General features: G+C 42.3%; 1 protein-coding gene across 1 annotated transcript in view; it reads right to left on the reverse strand.

Moving 5' to 3' along the window:
* Positions 1–683: 683 nt before the first annotated feature.
* The window catches only part of PCNX4 (pecanex 4), a gene marked incomplete in the record, with an annotated part of 107,484 nt that continues 87,576 nt past the window's right edge, over positions 684–20,591 (reverse strand). The window contains 4 exon segments of the mRNA XM_073609723.1: positions 684–1,266; positions 8,745–8,931; positions 9,658–10,703; positions 16,318–16,421. Of these exon segments, the coding sequence (XP_073465824.1) occupies positions 1,015–1,266; positions 8,745–8,931; positions 9,658–10,703; positions 16,318–16,421 (1,589 nt within the window).

Consider the following 20,591-nt stretch of genomic DNA (forward strand, 5'->3'; position numbering starts at 1 on the left):
GTCCGCCGCAATATCGCAGTCACGATAAAAAAAAAAAAAAAAACAATAAAAATGCCATAAGTTTATCCCCTATTTTATAGACGCTATAACTTTTGCACAAACCAATCAATATACGCTTATTGCGATTTTTTTTTTTTTTACCAAAAATATGTAAAAGAATACTTATCGACCTAAACTGAGAAAAAAAATGTGTTTTTTTTTTTTTTAATGGGATATTTTATTATAGCAAAAAGTATAAAAATATTGTGTTTTTTTTTCAAAATTGTTGCTCTTTTTTTGTTTATAGCGCAAAAAATAAAAAACGCAGAGGTGATCAAATACCACCAAATGAAAGCTCTATTTGTGGGGGAAAAAAAATTATCAAAATTTCATATGGGTACAGTGTTGTATGACCACGCAATTGTCATTCAAATTGTAACAGCACTGAAAGCTGAAAATTGGTCTGGGCAGGAAGGGGGTGAAAATGCCCTGTATTAAAATGGTTAACAAGTGTTAATTTTGTTCAAGGGTAACCCACTCAATATTGGACATTTACATATTTTTCAAACACTTCAACAGTCCTTGAGATACATATACAAAGAAAGTGAGTATAACCTACCACCGTTCTCCCTAAACTGAAATATCTGCTATGGGTGGATTGATCCTTTAAGTTGAAAATCACAAATGCCACATTATCACTCAAGTTTACTACAATCAAAATGAACAGTTTATAAAATAATTATTTTACATTATACAGATTTGGTCAAACATTGTTTTTAAGTGTACACATATTTACACAGGAAGCCATGACCTATTTTATGCCACTCGTCAATCTGCTACTGGAATTTATAAAACTGAATGAGTACAGTGACTTAGAGGTAATGTGAAGGGTAACATCACTGTAACCAACTGAGCGTGCAGTTCAATAAAGTGTGACATGTCTGAACAACAAACGTCCAACAGCAGTATCTATTCTTGTGTACTGGGTCATAAATTAGTGTTTTCCACTGAACATGCAGAAACACAGTAGAGGGATTAATACAAAGGCACGTGGAGAGGTACAGAGGAATAGATTGGATATCCAAGAGGCGGGTCCGCTGCTTGCACCGTTAGGTTCCGTAGTAGCACTGGGTGAGCCTGTATGCTATAGCGCTCCTCGTCATCGTTTGTGGCATACAGAAGTTCCCAGGAAAGGTTTGCCCATTGACCTCGAACAGCTTCTGCATTAAGTTTCCCGATCTGAACCAGCTGCTCCTGAAGGGTGAGTACTCTGCCAGTGTACACCCCCTGGATGGAATGAAAATATTGGTTAATGCATCTGCTACCCACCACATTTATATGTAACAAAACAAAAGCAAAGAAATCTTTCAGATAGAGATCCAGCAACTGTCATTTTGGTAGCTAAATGAAGCTAGTAGTTTTATATCAACTGCTAGAAGTGGGCATATAGCAGACTAGTGTTGCTAAACCTAGGGCAAACTAAATACACAATTTAAATACATAAACTATATTACCAAAAGTATTGGGACTTTGCCCGCCCCCCCCAAAAAGAAAACAAAAAAAACACTGGTTGGCCCACCCTATGCAGCTATAACAGCTTCAACTCTTCTGGGAAGGCTGCCCACAAGGTTTAGGAGTGTCTATGGGAATGTTTGACCATTCTTCCAGAAGCGCGTTTGTGAGGTCAGGCACTGATGTGGTCGAGGAGGCCTGGCTCACAGTCTCCACTCTAATTCATCCCAAAGGTGTTCTATTGGGTTGAGGTCAGGACTCTGTGCAGGCCAGTCAAGTTCCCCCACCCCAAACTCGCTCATCTATGTTTTTATGGACCTTGCTTTGTGCACTGGTGTGCAGTCATGTTGGAACAGGAATGGGCCATCCCCAAACTGTTCCCACAAAGTTGAGAGCATGAAATTGTCCAAAATGTCTTGGTATGCTGACACCTTAAGTGTTCCCTTCACTGGAACTAAGGGGCCCAACCCCTAAAAAATAGGATTTTTTTCTACAGCTTACCTGTAAAATCCTTTTCTTGGAGTACATCACAGGACACAGAGCCGATTATTATAATAATAATAATAACTACTTGGGTTATACGCCACCTATAGGTGAATGGACACTGGTAGATCAATCAGAACAATCAAACAGGAAATCCTCCCATATATAACCCCTCCTACACAAGAAGCACATCAGTTTTGTAGCAAGCAATAAATTCCCAAAAGAGGGGAGGGAACTCTGTGTCCTGTGATGTACTCCAAGAAAAGGATTTTACAGGTAAGCTGTAGAAAAAATCCTATTTTCTTTATCGTACATCACAGGACACAGAGCCGGTTATTATAATAATAACTACTTTGGATGTTCCAAAACAATATGCTTGAGGGAGACACCATCATAGAAACTGCCAACAGAGAAGGACCTACTCTGCTATTTGTAATACGCTGAGGCCATTCCTGCTGCAGGACTCTGAACATAACAGGAGTCCAATCTTCACCCATCACGGCAAGCTTTGTCATAAAAAACTTTCAGAGACTGGGTCCCCCTTGATGTGAGGACCACTCCCTTGGACCTGTATAGCACCCTGCAGGAAAGCACCTCGGTCAGAACAAACACTGTACAGGGCTCCATTACGCAGGGTCCAGCGCCATAAGGCTGCATTACAGGCAAAACGTTGAGGAATCTTCACTCCTTACAACGAGGCTCGGGTACCATTCATTTTGGCTGATAGCTTTTTCAAATGGATCAGATTGAAGTCCATTATTCATAATAGAACTGTCCAGACCTCCAAGTATGCTCCAAGAGCACATGTATCACATCAGTGACCACCACCTTAAGACCCTGGCGAAAAAGCGGATGTGCTTCCTGTGTAGGTGTGGTTATATAGGGGAGGACTTCCTGTTTGATTGTTCCGATTGATCTATCAGTGTCCATTCACCTATAGGTGGCGTATAACCCAAGTAGTTATTAATATAATAACTGGCTCTGTGTCCTGTGATGTATGATAAACAACCCCACACCAAATGATTTGCACCAGTGCACAAAGCAAGTTCCATAAAGTAATGGATGAGCCAGTTTCTATTCACACTGTTATAGCTGCAAAGGGTGGGTCAACTCAATATTGAACCCCACGGATTAGGATGCTATTAAAGTTCATGTGGGCGTAAAGGTAGGCGTCCCAATACTTTTGGTAATATAGTGTATGTGGGAGTTGTCCTACCTGCCAAAGTATTTGCATATTTACACAGTCCCGCCAGACAGCCTGGTAACCTGACTTTTAGGGGACGCAGCTAGGTCCCCCTACCTGCCTCCAGCCAGTGACTGGACAGTAAAGGAGTGAAAAATTGACTGATCCATGAAGGCCATCTCTTTGCTCTCTCCTCCTGTAAGCATGTTCCTTTAATTTCAGCACATTGGATTGGAGCCATATAATGTCCTTCCTTTACAAGAGGCTGAAATCAAGTCAAATTCAGGTGTCTATACTGGCTATAAATGACAGTGAAGTCCCAAAGCAATCAAAGCTAAATTAGGTATGATCAAGCCAAGATGACACCATAGTGAAGAGGGGGAAATTTATAATTCCATTGTTACACCATATCTGGTGTGGGTCAGCGTACCCAACATACACTATACAAAAAGAAAGGGGGAAATGACCCCAAGAAAGAGTAGGTACTAAGTGCAACCCCAATATAAATATAAATATAATAAAAATATATTTTATTCAGGACTTAAAAATATTAAATAAAAAAAAAAAAACAAACACAATAATGCATTCTACACCTTCACCCAACACTACAAATGACAATGTTGTCAATTCTAAAAATATAACCAGAGTCCGGACTCAACAATGACTGGTTTATAAACATGAACATTATGGTCACCATAACACTATAAACACCATTCATGCCTCCAAGGTCAATTTAGAGCATATCTGTATGTACAAAAATGCATACATCAGGGAAATGGAACAAACAGCATGAGGTGTTGGAGTGATAGTGATCGCTCTTTGGGATCTTCAAGAATATGCTTTTAGTAATAAAGTGTATAATGGACCTATAAGCCAATTTATGATCCAGTCATTGTTGAGGCCGGATTCTGGTGTTGTTTTTAGAATTGACAACGCTGTCATTTTTTAGTGTTGGGTGAAGGTGTAAATTGCATTATTGTTGTGCTTGTTTCAAAATCTGAAGTCCTGAAAAAAGTATATTTTTACTATATTACCATTTGGGGTCACACTTAGTACCAACTTTTTCTTAGCGTCCTTTCGCCCTTTCTTTTTGTAAAGTCCCAAAACAAGCAGCATTCCACTCAAGGAAAGGTACAAAAAAAGAGGAGGAGGAGGGGAGGCCAGTTACAGAGACATGTTAGGCCTCATGCACATTGGATGTCTTTTCTGCTGCTCCTAGGAGCATTTGGCATTTTTTTCCCTGCCTCTAAACGCCACTTTGTGTTAGCCTATGTGTTCATGCACACATAGGCGTTTAGAGGAATTCAGAGGCACAAAAAAAAACACAGCCAGTGCATCAAGAAGAAGCGGAGTCATTATTATTGTGACCAATGAAATGAATAAACAGCCAAGCGCCTGAAGCACTTAAACACGTTACACGAGTTTAAGGCGTCAAACGTTTTTTTCTGCATAAACGCTGCTGCCAGGAGGAAAGAGGTCTAGAAGAGTTAGCACAACAGCCAGTGTGCATGAGGCCTTAAAGTCATTGAACCCTCTTATCACGGAGTGCTCTTTACAATGTTATAAAGAGAACTCTCTGTAGCACACTGTAGACTGTGGACACCATACTGCAGACTGCATTTTATGAATGGTAGGTAAAATGCAGACACAGTGTTTAGGAAACTCTGCAGTGTCCAGCGGTGAGTGGTATCTGCGCTCAGTTATAAATTGAGCTCCTAAAGTATATCTAAAACCTTTTTTTTTTCAATTTTGGATTTGGTGTGTTGAGGGGGTTAAAATCCTTGCCAGATTTTTTATTGCCATACATGTCTTCGCTGGGGAAATTCATGCTCTCTAAAGCCGCGCTTAAATGATGCGTTTAGCCGCGTTTGCGTCTAGAAGCGTTTGTAAAAAAAAAAAAAATTTTTTTTTTTGTTAAAATGAAAAACGTCTGTAAACAAAACGCTGCTAAATACGAGTTACCACGTTAAGCAACGTTTACAAGCTGTTACAGGCATTTTGCTTTTCAAATGCCTCTGTACATCCGTCTGAACCCATTTTTTTTGCGTTCCAAAAATAGCTTCTGAACTAAACTGCCTAAAAACTACTATAACTGACCCTGTTGTACATGCTGATAGGATAACAGAGGAGAGTTCAGGGGCAGCTGAAAAAAATTCCCAACTGCTCCTAAACATCCGCGAGGCCTAACTGTCTTGGTGACCACTGGAGACTTTACAGGGCATATTATAATTTGTGTAAGTAACAACTGTGTCTCAGATGAGAAAAGCTGAAAAAAACTTGAGAATCTTGGCTGCCCTGGAGTTCCTGGCTTTTCACCCATATTGCACAACAGTGGTTTCAACCTTTTACTACATTTAGATTTTTACAAGACTTTACTTGTTATGGTTATTACACTAGATAAGCCTAGGAGATGTCACACTGTCGGAACAGCTGCTTCTGATCCCTTGTAAGCACAAGCAGCTGACACATTCAGAAAATAAGTAACTAAATCATAAAGCAAAGTTCAGCTCATTACAGGTCTTTTAGGCTACAGGAATTACACATTTAGATTAATATTATATGGTTTAGAACAGAGGTGTGCGACCTCTGGGCCAGGATCCTAATCAGTAGTCAGTTTTCATGGTCTGTAAATTATTTTAGATTAAAAGCTCTAACGAGCAGGGCCCTCTGATTCCACCCGTAGTGAAATATATTGTAATTTTACCGTCTGCCCTCATGTTGTAAAGCTCTGTGCAAACTGTTGGCGCTATATAAATCCTGTATAAAAAAAATAATAATTGCAAAAAATACATTTAAGCAATGCCTTCTCTTGATGATTAATGTGTATGCAAGCTCTAACAATGAACTTCACTTATTTGCTACCTTGTGGACTTTTAATATACCAATGAAAGGGTTTTGTTAACATACATCCACAAGACACAAGTGATGAAAGACTACATTCAGATAGAAAAAATATTCTAACATGCCGGAAAACTCTTAAGTGCAACAAGCACTTCTGTTCGAGTCAGCGTTCAATGCTTAACCACATGCCGACCGTCTGCTGTCGTCTGATGGCGGCAGGATAACTCCCCTGCGCAAATCACCGTAGCTGTATGGCGGCAGCTTTAAGGGGTATAGGAGGTGCACTGAGGAGCCAATGCGTGTGCCGAGTGGCTGCAATGTCCACCGTGCATCCACGATCGCTCGTGACAGAGCAGGAATATGGATCTGTGTGTGTAAACACACAAATCCACGTCCTGTCAGGGGCGAGGAGACAGATTGTGTGTACCTAGTATATAGGAACACCGATTGGTCTCCTCCCCCAGTCAGTGCCATCCCCCCAGTTAGAAAACACAGTGAGGGAACACATCTACCCCCTTGATCTCCCCCTAGTGTTAACCCCTTCCCCGCCAGTGACATTTATACAGTAATCAGTGGCTATTTATAGCACTGATCGCTGTATAAATGTCAATGGTTTCAAAAAAGTGTCCGATCTGTCTGCGGCAATCTCGCAGTCCGGATAAAAATCGCAGATCGTCGCCATTGCTAGTAAAAAAAAAAATAATAATAAAAATGTCTTAAATCAATAATCTATTTTGTAGGTGCTAGAACTTTTGCGCAAACCAAACAATATATGCTTATTGCGATTTTTTTACCAAAAAATATGTAGAAGATTACATATCGGCCTAAACTGAGAAAAAATTTGGTTTAAAAAAAATAAATAAATTGGGATTTTTATTATAGCAAAAAGTAAAAAAATTGTGTTTTTTTCAAAATTGTCGCTCTTATTTTGTATATACCGCAAAAAATAAAAACTGCAGAGGTGATCAATTACCACCAAAAAAAAGATTTATTTGTGGGAAAAAAAGGACTTAGATTTTGTTTGGGTACCACGTCACATGACCACGCAGTTGTCAATTAAAGCGACGCAGTGCCGTATCGCAAAAAAGTGGTTAAAGTAGACTCCTCCCCCATTTTTTTCTTTTTACCCCTGCTTAAACCGGTGATGGTTTCTGCACAGTTCAGATACTCTTCCACCCAATGGATCCAGCATTGTCTCGCTGATATCCTCTTGCCATCAGCCACCAATCAGTTCCACACACCATGTTGTTTGTGACATCATAGAGAGGCCCGCTGGCTCCTCCGGGTTCAGTCGGCAGGTCTCCCACTAATGCGCCACTGGGCCCGACCCCCTCCTCCTTTCTGAATAAAAAATTAAGGCCTCCTGGGATATGTGATGTTCATAGCCCAGGAGGCACAGCGAGCACTGTGCACGTCATTTGCTTAAGCAAGTGAAGTGCATGCGGGAAAGGAGCAACACAGTTTACACACAAAAAAAAAAAAAGGTGAAAACCCGCGGTTGAAGGAAAGAAAAATCTAAAACGGAGCATATAATATTCCCTCTAACCGTGCTCCCTTCCCTGACTTCTCCATCAGTCCTTCCCCTCATGCCAGGAAGCTAAGTGAAATTCTGGACTCTGACCTGTCCTTTCAGCCCCAAATCCAATCACTGTCCAAATCTTGCAGACTTCACCCCCTGTAACAACTCATTCACTCCCTTGTTATCTCTCGCCTTGACTACTGCAACTTCCTCCTCATAGGCCTACCTCTATGCAGGCTATCCTCTCTTCAGTCAATCATGAATGCTGCTGCCAGACTCCCCCCAAATCCATACCAGGCCCTTTTGGGTAGAAGAACCCCACACTAAATAAAAAAGAAAAAGAAAAATGGCGTGGCAAATCCACACCAGAACCCTGTCCAACCATGAAGCCTGGCAGGCCAAAAAAAAAAAAGGGGGGGGGGGGCGAGCTCTGCCCCCTTACCCCAAAGCACCTTGTCCCCATGTTGATGGGGACAAGGGCCACTTCCCCACAACCCACCAAGGGACATTTTGTTTTTTTTAAATAGGAGTTGTCAAAAACTAGCTGTGTTTTTATTTCTTTTTGACACTTTTTTGGTGAATGAGTAGGGGTACTCATTCACACGGGGGGGGGGCAGGATCTGAGGGACCCCTTGTTAAAGGGGACTTCAAGATTCCGATAAGACCCCTGTCCGCAGACCCAACCACTGGCCTGGGTTGTGGGGAAGAGGCCCTTGTCCCCATCGACATGGGAACAAGGTGCTTTGGGGCGGGGTAGAGCCCCCCCTGCCCCAAAGCACCACCCCAGGTTGAGGGCATGTGGCATGGTTCAGGAAGAGGAGACCCCACGCCGTTTTTTTCACAATTTTATGTTGCCGGAAATGTCGTTTTTTTACATTCAGCTGTCAGTGTGGAACTTCAAAAATTCTCCTCCATTCTTGTTATGGTAACAGCTCACAATTTTAGAATATCCCTCACTCTCAGTCCCAGTGGCACTGGTCAGCATGACAAAGTGAGAAGGTAAATCTCTTCAGCAAGGACACAGACAGCAATAAAAACCTGACAAAGGTCTGAAGCCACTGATACCTTACTATCCAAAACTAAAAAGTAAAACTTTGGCTTTAGATACATCTTAAGAACAAACATTACAGGTTTTTTGACAAGAGACATGGCAGTTAAAATGAAAGTAGTGCTAATTCATGTGCCCATTTTTGTTTCAAGTTTTGCTTGGTTCTTTTAGGAACTTACCATGTTTGGGTCATGGCCCAGAGAGAAGAGATATGGTTTCTCTTGTAAAACAGCCTGCTGCCACTCAGAATCTGAAACCAAACCAATGTACCAATCATTGTCATACTCTTCAAGGTAATTAATAAGCTCCTTGAAATCTTCCACTGGTCCCAAACTTGCCTTATCAACCATGAGCTTAAAAGTATACCTGCAAGATAAATTAACAGATGTACAAATTTTATAAAAGTTCAAATACACGCCGAGGCTTAACAAGTGTTTGATTTTGACATATCACATGACCAGGCTTTCTTTTTCTTGGCACTTTTTCCACTCGTCAGAGGTACTTCACTACTTTGAGAGTATCAAAGTAAGGGAAGCACAATGCACATTTGCAAGCACAATGCTGTGCAGCCCTTAAGCTGGGACAGGATGACATTTGATCCATCTATGGGCAGGCTGATTGTACCCCAAGTAGATCTATCGACTGACTTGGGCACAACCGGCATGTCAGATTTTAAGCATGAGATTAACGGCTATAGCTGTTAGCAGTATTCATTGTGCTCTCCCAGCAGAGACTGCTCTCTCCCCCCCCCCCCTCGCCAGAAGAACACAATAGCTCCGTGGGAGGGATTTCCTCATCAACACTGACTCGGTTTATGGGGAAATCGAGAACTTTTTTTTTTTTTTTTGTAACTCATGGTTATGGGAAAGATAATTGCATAATCTATGGCCTGCCATAGTGCTGAGTGCTTTTTAGTGAAAGATCACATTTGGTTCCTTGCTTGATATATAGTTGATGGTGGGAGTACACATTGGTCCCTTACATAATCCATAAGATCACGATATGTTGACCTTGAAAAACTTAGTTTTCCTTTCTCAAATTTTTTAAATGTACCGCTCTGATTAAAAAAAAAAAAAAAAAATTGAACTTTACCTGAATGCTTTGAGTGCAAGCTGAAATAGTTCTGGATTTCCAGTTAACCAATCCAAAGAAATAGACCATGGGATCCCTCCTAAATATGCTCGAAACAACCAGGCAGAACTAGGAGATGAATTTTCCATGCCAAAAAAGGCATAATAAATAGATGTCAACCCTTGAATATACAAGTCTCTTAGTGAACTGTCCCTGATACCCTCCTCGAGAAGAGCAGAGGGCTTCTCACTTAAATGGTGAAAGTCTAACTGAGTCAATACAAACTCATACCACTCAGTTGGAAACATCTGTTTCATCTCCCTCATTTTCAAATTTAACAAGGAGACAAATATCCAGTCTTGAGGTATACTGAGAAACTTTGAGTAGGAGGAATTGAATTCCACCATTTTGAAATGTTCAACGTGAGTTGTGTTTCCTCGGTCAGTTGCAGGAAGACCAAATCCTACTACAGAGTACAGTTTATCTACTGCTACATCTTGCTCCACATGAGCATCGATATGTGTCTGGACGCTCCCGGGGATGGAAAACCCACCACTGGCTACAGCTATGGCTGGTTTAATGCCAGAAGTCTTTGGATGTGGAAGAATTTCGAAGATGTCATCATCAGACCACTCATCACCAAGTTCTTCATGAAAACTTTCCAGATCCTTTGATGATTCTTTGTGTTCTATGTGGTGTGGACCAACCAATTCTTGGTGTTTCCCTGACAGGCTCAGCTCTTTCTCTTTGCTTTGTTCTGTGTATCTCCCTTCTTGGACTTTTGACTTTTTGTAGCAAGTCTGAATAAGCACCCACAAAAGCACTTTAATGAAATCGTCTTTGAATTGTTTCAAGTTCTCGTGTGAATCGATTATACCAGACAAAACATTCCGGGCATCAGAGTACACTCTGACTGGAACAACAGTGCATGGCGTTAAGACGTTCCCAAAATGGTTGTTGAAGGCAAACCGACTAGTATTTTCTGCCTGCTCAAAGGCCATTTCAAAAACTTCATCTACTCTCCGAGCTTCGGCTGTATGACAAGAGGTCTCCTGCAGCTCTAATCCCTAGGGCAGATAAAGAATATCAAAATCACATTACCAGTACACCATCAAATCAATAGCATAAGCTAGAGATTAAAGTAATTGTAAAGTCTTGTTTTTTTTTTCTATAAAAATAACATACCTGTTATACTTACCTGCTCGGTTGTAGTGGATTTGCAGAGAGCAGCCCAGATCCACCTCTTCTTGGGTCCCTCTTCTGTGCTCCTGGCTCCTCCCTCTTGTTAAGTGCCCCCACAGCAAGCAGCTTGCTATGGGGGGCATCCAAGCTGAGCTGCAGCTCCCTGTGTCCATTCAGACATGGAGCTGCGGTTCGGCCCAGCCTTCTCTCTCTCCTGATTGGCTAACCGACTTTAATTCACAGCAGCGGGATCCAATGGCGCCGCGCTGCTGTGTCTCAGCCAATCAGGAGGGAGAGTCCCAGATGACTGAGACACTCATGGACATTGCTGGATAGAGATGGGGGTCAGGTAAGTATTAGGGGGGGCTGAGGGGGCTGCTGCACACAGAAGGCTTTTTATCTTAATGCATAGAATGAATTAAGATAAAAAAAATATTCTGACTTTACAGTAAAATTTTAAAACGTTGTATATAAAGTTTTTTATGCAACCCAGAGCCTAGGGGATGAGTGCCTCTAAACCCACCATGGGATTGATTATCTAAAACTGGCTGTCATACACACTAAATTCATATGGCTGCCAATATCTAGTTTCTACATGGCCCTAATTCTGAAAAAAAGCTTGTGTGCTCTCTTAACGCCTTCTTTAGTTCTTAAATAAGGATATTATAGGGATCTTGTCATGTGACAAAATCTTACTATCCTACCTAGAAGCACTATGAAAAGTCTTTTACATGTGGAGGCAATTAATTAAATAACGATGTGATCAAATATAAATTAAGTAGATAGACTCTTCTGATTTAAAGGCAGACAGCTAAAGTTGAACTGCAAGTGTGTAAGTTATTTTTCCTGTCAAATGATTTGTAATTTTGTTCTAACCCTCTAAAGATCCAGGTACCTTTTCCTACACACTGTAACCAGGTCCTGAACCTGCATGCACACTACACTACATTTATGCAATATAGCCAGGTGAAACATCCACCCAAGCTTGCAACTAAGCAGTGATGTAGGGGCAGCACACCAATGAGGTCATTTCTACACCAATGAGGTCGCTGCTCTGCCCTTTGCAAGCATGTGGGAATATGTTAGACCATTTCAAAGAAAAGTATAATCCTTTAGCAATTTAATGTTATTAATACTTAAATTTATTAATAAACAGATGCTTTAGAACTCTGTACATGCTGCCGTATAACATTGTTTAATTAAGTGTAATGCTGATCAAAATCATTTTAATAAACTGGTTGGGGAAGGGTTAAGACTTTCATTGTGTTTTCACTAGTATTTGATGCCTTATTTAGACTTTCCCTTATTTCCTTTCCTGGCGCCCACATGGCAACATACATGTGATATAGCTCCATTCTCCTTTTTGTCCTCAAGATCACCCGCAAGACCGTGATGTTGCGATAAGTCCCTAACTGCCGACTGAGTCAGAGTCCGTCTGGGTTCAGCCTCTCCCAGGCACAGTCCCACATCTTGGTTTGCTAAATGCACCAAGGTGGGGAGCCCCTTCTGGTGGTCTTTTGGGGTTGAGGAGTTCTCTAACTAGAGACATCAGAACTTCATGTGATGCACCTGAGCTGGTGTTTGGTTGCTGGAGTCCATGCTGCATGTGTTTCTCTGCACACCTGAGCTGAATCCTGGTGATAGAGTTGGTGCTGCATTTTCTTTTCTCTCACAGGTTTGTGCTATCCCCTTTTGTTTTTCCTCCCATGCCTCTAACTTTATTAGACTTCGACATTTTCCCTTTGTGGGAGCGATTTGTTTTTTTTCTCCCTTTTGTCTGCAGTTTTTTCCTTTCACCTGTGGCTTTTTCTGTGACTGGTGTGAACATGATCCAGTCCAGCTTTTGCGGCCATTTCCGGTCTCAGGGACGGCTATAGCGTCCACGCATGCATTGTGCAGAGGGCCTTGTGTGGCAGCCATCTTTGTTATGGCATGTCCAGGCCAGTCCTCTGCACAGTTTGCATCATCAGAAAGCAGTTCACAGTGGGACATCACTTGAGAAGCAGTGTCCCTCGATAACTTCAAATAACTTCAAGGGGCAGAGGGATCTGCAAGCACTTGAGTCCTACATCTTATTCCTTCCGGACAAGTTGGGGCCTATGCCCCTCAAGCACCTTTGTTCCCAAGGTGGCTTTTGTTTTCATCTTACAAACAAAGTGGCAGTTTCATCCTTTCTAGCAGAGGCAGTACCAAACCTACACAAGCTGGGTGTACTAAGTGTCTAAAATGCCTAACTTCAAGTCGCTCCCTAGTTAAAATCCTCTGGAAGGTTGTTTGTGTTTTAATCAGGCAAGTTTGGAGGAGGAACCTTGTCATCTTGGAGTGTCAAGGTCATCCAGAAAACTTACAGTGCGGCCAGGTAAGAGCCTCCAGAACTGACAGAGGCTCATTCAGCTGGGTCTATTTTTACGTCTTTAAGTTTGGGGCAGCGCTTGCAAAACGTCTATGGAGATATCTGTAAAGCAGCAGGCTGGTTGCCGCAGTGCACCTGCCTCAGGCGCTAAAGGCAGGGTCATCTTTAGGGCAGGGCAAAAGGGACAGCTGCCGTGGGCCCCACCATTGTTGTGGGGCCCAAAGCAGCTTCCTCATACTTGCCAACTATTCCAGTTTAAATTCCCTTGAAGTTTTAGTCCCATGCTGTGTGCTGAGATCTAAGTGTGACGTTCTGTTAGTAATGCTGCCCAACTCTGCCCTATTGCAGTGTACAGATGACTCACCTACAGACCCTGTGCTTACATGTAAATAACCTGTATGTAAATAGTGGTGGTATTAATATGTAAATAGCTGCGGACTGCTGCATTGATATGTAAATAGAGGCGGCATTCATATGTATATCATGCCCCCCTGAGGTCATATCCACCATCACTTCTGCTGAATACTGCCAACTGGGGAGGTAAAGGGGCATGCTTGAAAGTCCTGCCTGCAACTGTGGTCATTAAGCCTAACATCAGCCTGTTATGTAAAGGTAAGCAGCAAATTAGAGGTGGAACCATTTTTTAAAATAACATGGTGCCACAGCACCGTGAATTTTGGTACATGTGAATACGCACATCGCAGCCGATGCGTGAGGGTGTCACTAACAATTAATGGCATTGCTGTATATCTGCTAAAGGGCAGCACATTTCTGTGGTGTCAGGAAATGGCGCATGCATTCCCGACACACACAAATATGAACGCAGACTAAATGTCTGTTACATTAGTGGTCAGTGTAAATCGCCTCATTACATTGGGGCTTGGTGTACAATCCTTTTATTCACACTAGTGGCCAGTGTGAAGGTCCCCCTTACATTGGTGGTCAGTGTATATCCCTCCTTACATTGGTGGTTACTGTGAATGCTCCTATTACAGTGGTCAGTGTAAATACCCATTACATTGGTGGCCAGTGTAGGGACTCCTCTTTATATTGGTAATCGGTAACAAAAATCCAAACTTACATTTGTGGCCAGTTTTGAATCCCCCCCTACATTGGTGGTCCATGTAGAAGCTCCCTCTAAATTGACGGTGAGTGTAAATCCCCCTTACATTGGTGGCCAGTGTAGAAATCCCCCTTTATTGGTTGTTGATGTAAACCCCCCCCCCCCCCCATTACATTGGTTGTCAGTGTACATTTCACTTTACAATGGTGGTAAGTGCAGAATTGCCCTTACACTGGAGGTTAGTGTAAACTTCCCCCCTAACATTGGTGATCAATGTAGAAGTGTCACCTTACATGGAGGTTATTGTAGCTCCTCCTTGCACTGGTGGTTGGTGTAAATGCTCCTATTACATTAGTGTCAGTGTAGAAATCCCTCTTTATATTATTGGGTGGCGTAAAACCCCCCGTTACATGGAGATTAGTGCAAATCCCCCCTCACATTGGTGGTCAGTGTAAATTCCCACTCACATTGGTGGTCAGTGTACAATCCCCCACTACATACAGTGCCTTGAAAAAGTATTTATACCCTTAGAAATTTTACACATTTTGTCATGTTACAACCAAAAATGTAAATGTATTTTACCGGGATTTTATGTGATAGACCAACACAAAGTGGCACATAATTCTGAAGTGTAAGGAAATGGTAAATGGTTTTCAATTTTTTTTTACAAATAAATATGTGAAAAGTGTGGCGTGCATTTGTATTCAGCCCCCTTTACTCTGATACCCCTAACTAAAATCTAGTGGAGCCAATTGCCTTCAGAAGTCACATAATTAGTAAACAGAGCCCACCTGTGTGTAATTTAATTTCAGTATAAATACAGATCTTCTGTGAAGCCCTCAGAGGTTTGTTAGAGAATCTTAGTGAACAAACAGCACCATGAAGGCCAAGGAACACACCAGACAGGTCAGGGATAAAGTTCTGGTGAAGTTTAAATCAGGATTAGGTTATAAAAAAATATCCCAAGCTTTGAATATCTCGCGGAGCACTGTTCAATTCATCATCCAAAAATGGAAAGAGTATGGCACAACTGCAAACCTACCAAGACATGGCCGTCCACCTAAACTAATCAGATAAGCAGCCAACAGGCCCATGGTAACTCTGGAGGAGCTGCAGAGATCCACAGCTCACGTGGGAGAATCTGTCCACAGGACAACTATTAGTTGTGCATTTCACAAATCTGGCCTTTATAGAAGAGTGGCAAGAAGAAAGCCATTGTTGAAAGAAAGCCATAAGAAGTCCCATTTGCAAGAAGCCATGTGGGAACACAACAAACATGTGGAAGAAGGGGCTCTGGTCAGAGGATACCAAAATTACATTTTTTGGCCTAAAAGTAAAATGCTATGTGTGGTGGAATACTAACACTGCACATCACCCTGAACACATCATCCCCACCGTGAAACATGGCGGTGGCAGCATCATGTTGTGGAGATGCTATTCTTCAGCAGGGACAGGGTAGCTGGTCAGAGTTGATGAAAAGATGGATAGGGCCAAATACAGGGCAATCTTAGAAGAAAACCTGTTAGAGTCTGCAAAAGACTTGAGACTGGGGCAGGCAGGACAACGACCCTAAACATACAGGCAGAGCTACAATGGAATGGTTTAAATCAAAGTATATTCATGTGTTAAGGCCCGTACACACGATACAAAAATCGGAAGTAAAATTTAATCCAACGAACGACCTGTGGATTTTCGGATCGTTAGTATGGTGCTTTCGACAGCCAATTCCGGTTTTTCATCCGACAAAAAAGCTGGATGTGCTGACTATAAAATTTTTGTCGCACGTGAACTCAACATCTGATTTTCATTTAATCAGTACGGTTTTCGTCCAAAAAAAATTTTAAGAGCAAGACTATGCATGCTCAGAAACGAAAGAATACATACAAAACTATTCAACACATTATGTCACTTCTAAAGTTTAATTCTGTCGTACGAGAATTTTCATATGGTGAGTAACCTCTTCACTTTCGACATGAGACTAGCATGCAACAAAAAACGGAGGAGCGGTCGTCCAAAATTCTGATTGTGTGTACGAAGCTTTAGAATGGCCAAGTCAAAGTCCAGACCTAAATCCAATATTTACCTTTACATTTACACAGCAGTAAGTATAACCCCTTTCAAGAATCAGAAGCCATATTAATCGATCTTGGAAACGACAAAGAAAGTGTGATCCTGGAGTAACCACACCTGTAAAAAAAAAAAAAAAAAAGACAAAAAAAGAAAGCATAAATGTTAGAATTCAACATACATCATCTTTTGCAACATAAATTGTATCTCAATGCTGCAAAAGATCATTTAAAAATATATTTAAAGCCAATATTTTTATTTTTATTTGCATAGAGTTGGTGTCACCCTTTCTATTTGTCTGACAATGAGAGTAATGGGTAATCCATTTTATAGCCGTATTTATCGATATAACACGCACTTTTTTCCCCTTAAAATCAGGGGAAAGTCGCAGGTGCGTGTTATACGCCGATCCCGAGCTGCACAACTTCAAAATCGCCGACCGCGATTTGAAAATGGCGCCGCCGGCGCCGAAATACACAGAGCCCGTCCTCGGCTCTTTCCGGCGGCTCTCGTTCACTTTCGGCTCCACTCGTAGTCCCGAGCGGAGCTATCCGAACCTACTCGGCTAGGTTCGGATAGCTCCGCTCGGGACTACGAGTGGAGCCGAAAGTGAACGAGAGCCGCCGGAAAGAGCCAAGGACCGGCTCTGTGTATTTCGGCGCCGGCGGCACCATTTTCAAATCGCGGTCGGCGATTTTGAAGACAGGGGGTCGAAGGCTGCACTGGGCAAGGCTGCACTGGGCAAGGCTGCACTGGGGAAGGCTGCACTGACATGGCTGCACTGACAAGGCTGCACTGACAAGGCTGCACTGACATGGCTGCACTGACATGGCTGCACTGACAAGGCTGCACTGACATGGCTGCACTGACATGGCTGCACTGACATGGCTGCACTGACAAGGCTGCACTGACAAGGCTGCACTGGGGAAGGCTGCACTGACAAGGCTGCACTGGGGAAGGCTACACTGACAAGGCTGCACTGACATGGCTGCACTGGGGCAAGGCTGCACTGAGAAGGCTGCAATGATGGGCATTTAAATGTAAGTTTTTTTCCCTTCAACTTCCTCCTAAAAGTTTTTTTTTCCTTAAAATTCCCTCCTAAATTGGGGTGCGTGTTATACGCCGGTGCGTGTTATACGCCGATAAATACGGTAATCATCGGACAGGAACAGAATGGAAATGATCTAATAGACACCCCTGTACTGATGGAAACTGTGTAACCCTAGGTTCACACCTATGCATTTTTTAGTGCATTTTGCAGGTTGCAGAAACGCACTACAGTCCATTTAACATGGTTTCTTATAGTACGCGTTCACATCTGTGCCTTTTTCAGCTGTTGCCTTTTTGGAGCGCCCTCCTCCTGAATCATAACAGGCCACGTGCCCTCAATGTGGGGGCAGGGGGGCTTTTTTGGGGGTTCTGGTAGGCATCATGATTTACGATGAATCTACACTGGCAGACATTTAAAAAAAATTTAAATAAAGGAATTGTCAAAAACTTGTGTAGTGTTTTTACTCACTTTTTGGGGGAATGGGTAGAGGTACTACCCCTACTTATTCACACAGGGGCACGGAATCTGGGGGCTTCCACATTCCAAATAAGCCCCCCGCCTGCAGACCCCCACAACCACTGGCCAGGGTTGTGGGGAAGAGGCCCCTGTCCCCATCAACATAGGGACAAGGTGCTTTGGGGGGGCAAAGCCCCCCTGCACCAGAGGACCCTCCCATGTTGAGGGCATGTGGCCGGGTATGGTTCAGGAGGTAGGGGCGCTCGCTCATCCCCTACCTTTCCTGACCCGCCAGGCTGCATGCTTGGATAAGGGCCTGGTATGGATCTTGGGGGGACCCCACGCCATTTGTTTTTTACATTTTGGCGTGGGGTTCCTCTCAAAATCCATACCAGACCCGAAGGGCCTTCTACCTGCAACAGTGCGTGACAAAAATAAAAACCTGACAGGTGTTCTAATCCCTCTCCACCCTATCCAAAACTAGGCCCGAAGGGCCTTCTACCTGCAACAGTGCGTGACAAAAATAAAAACCTGACAGGTGTTCTAATCCCTCTCCACCCTATCCAAAACTAATATACTTTAAACTATTTTTTATTCACTTGCAATGCTTCTCTGAAAATTCTATTTTTGATTACTCCAAGATGGATTACATCAAGAAAGTCAATTCCCTAGCACAGCCCCCTCCCTCCTTGTATCATAGCCCTCTCCTCTTCCAGGAGTGTCTAATTTCCCTCTGTGCTGGCCCAGCTCCTCCGCCCCTCCCTTTACCTGACTACATCACCTTTTAAGTAGCTGCTGGAGGAGCAAACAGGGGTACTAGAGGGTATAAAAGTAGTGGGGAGTTTTAACCTTAAAGCAAAGAAACAGCCTTTTTTTTACTTTAGAACCACTTTAACCACTTCCCGCCCACCGGCCGTCATATAACGTCCTTGTGCGGGTAAATCTGAATGATGCCTGCAGCTACAGGCAACATTCAGATATCGGCTTTTTCAGCCGGCAATTCCCTACATCATAGGAATGATCATAGCGGCTGTTCCACCGCTTAATCTTTCTTACGGGCTGCGAGAGGCCACGCCACGCCCCTCCCGCCACACTCCGGTGCTTCTACCGACTCCCTGCTACCATCGGTGAGTTAGAGGCAGGATCCGCCAGTCCCGGATGTTTACCATAGAGATTTCCGGCGGACCAGATGGTCGCCGGAGACTCTATGATGGTTCGGAGGTAGGGCGCGATGTTATGACATCACACCCACCTCTGCTTTCAAACAAGCGGCGCCGCCTCAGCTGGGAAACCGAGATTGTTTTTTTTTTAATTTTTTTTTATTTCAGGCTTCCCCGCCAAGAGGTGAGATGTGGGGTCTTATTGACCCCATATCTCACTGTTAAGAGGACCGATCATGCCATATTCCTATTACAAGGCATGTTTACATGCCTTGTAATAGGAATAAAAGTGACCAAAAAAAAATATTTTTAAAAAAGTGTCAAACCAAAAAAAAAGTAAAATTACCAATAAAAAAAAATAAAAAACTTTAAAGCGCACGCAGAAGAGAACGCATACATAAGTCCCGCCCACATATGAAAATGGTGTTCAAACCACACATGTGAGGTATTGCCGCGAACGTTAGCACGAGAGCAATACTTCTAGCCCTAGACCTCCTCTAACTCAAAACATGTAACCAGTAAAAAATGAGTGTCGCCTATGGGGATTTTTAAGTACCGAAGTTTTGCGTCATTCCCTGTGTGTGTGCAATTTTGAAGCGTGACATGTTAGGTATGTATTTACTCGGCGTAACGTCTTCTTTCACATTATGCAAAAAATTGGGCTAACTTTACATTTTTTTTTTTTAAAGCACAAAACGTTTTTTTAAAAAAAAATACGCTTTCGAAAAATTGCTGCGCAATTAACGTGCGAGATAAAAAGTTGCAACAACCGCCATTGTATTCTCTAGAGTCTTTGCTAAAAAAAACATATATAATGTTTTGGGGTTCTATGTAATTTTCTAGCAAAAAAATATGATTTTTTACATGTAGGAAAGAAATGTCAGCATTAGCCTGGGTGGCAAGTGGTTAAGGATTGACCTGTTTGGTTGCCATTTAAGGTATGCAAACCCATCTTTTATATTTTACTAAAAAACTTGGTATTATATTGTGGTTGTGTGCACTAACATTTTTTACTGTATTTTTTCCTGAAAGAATGCTTTTGATCAACAGTTACATAATTATCGCCGCCATTTTATTTTACAGGGTCTCTGCTTTCAGCAGATATGTTTTTGGGGTTTAAAGTAATTTCTAGCAAAAACATGTGTGCGAAAAATGAAAAAATTGCCTTGGGAGAAAAGTTATTAAGCACCCACACTGCAACAAATTCCTTTTGATTTTTTTTCTTGAGGGAACTGAATAGGGCATTTAATTATGTATATGATGTAAGTAGCTCCTCACTGTACAACAAATAGTTTTATTTCTTTTTATCATATGGCAGGGGAGAAACAAGGAATAACTCTTATGTGACAGGAGAGCTTGATGTAATAAAATCTTGGTGGCTGCTATTCCTAGCATTGAGAACATGTCTGGGAACACAAGAGTGCCACTTCCTGCCTGATTGTCATACTTTCTCCATGTGCTGTGGCAACACTCCATGGAAACACAAATAAACCACTTGGAAAACAACATAATTATGAAAGTCAAACTCTTTCATCAAACAACAGGGTGTCAGCAAGTCTAATTCTCAGTTCCACTTGCATATTCCGTTATCTTCTGTAGACAGGTATTTACAAGTAAAATATT

This window comes from Aquarana catesbeiana, linkage group LG13 (assembly GCF_042186555.1).
Source record: "Aquarana catesbeiana isolate 2022-GZ linkage group LG13, ASM4218655v1, whole genome shotgun sequence".
Lineage (NCBI taxonomy): Eukaryota > Metazoa > Chordata > Amphibia > Anura > Ranidae > Aquarana > Aquarana catesbeiana.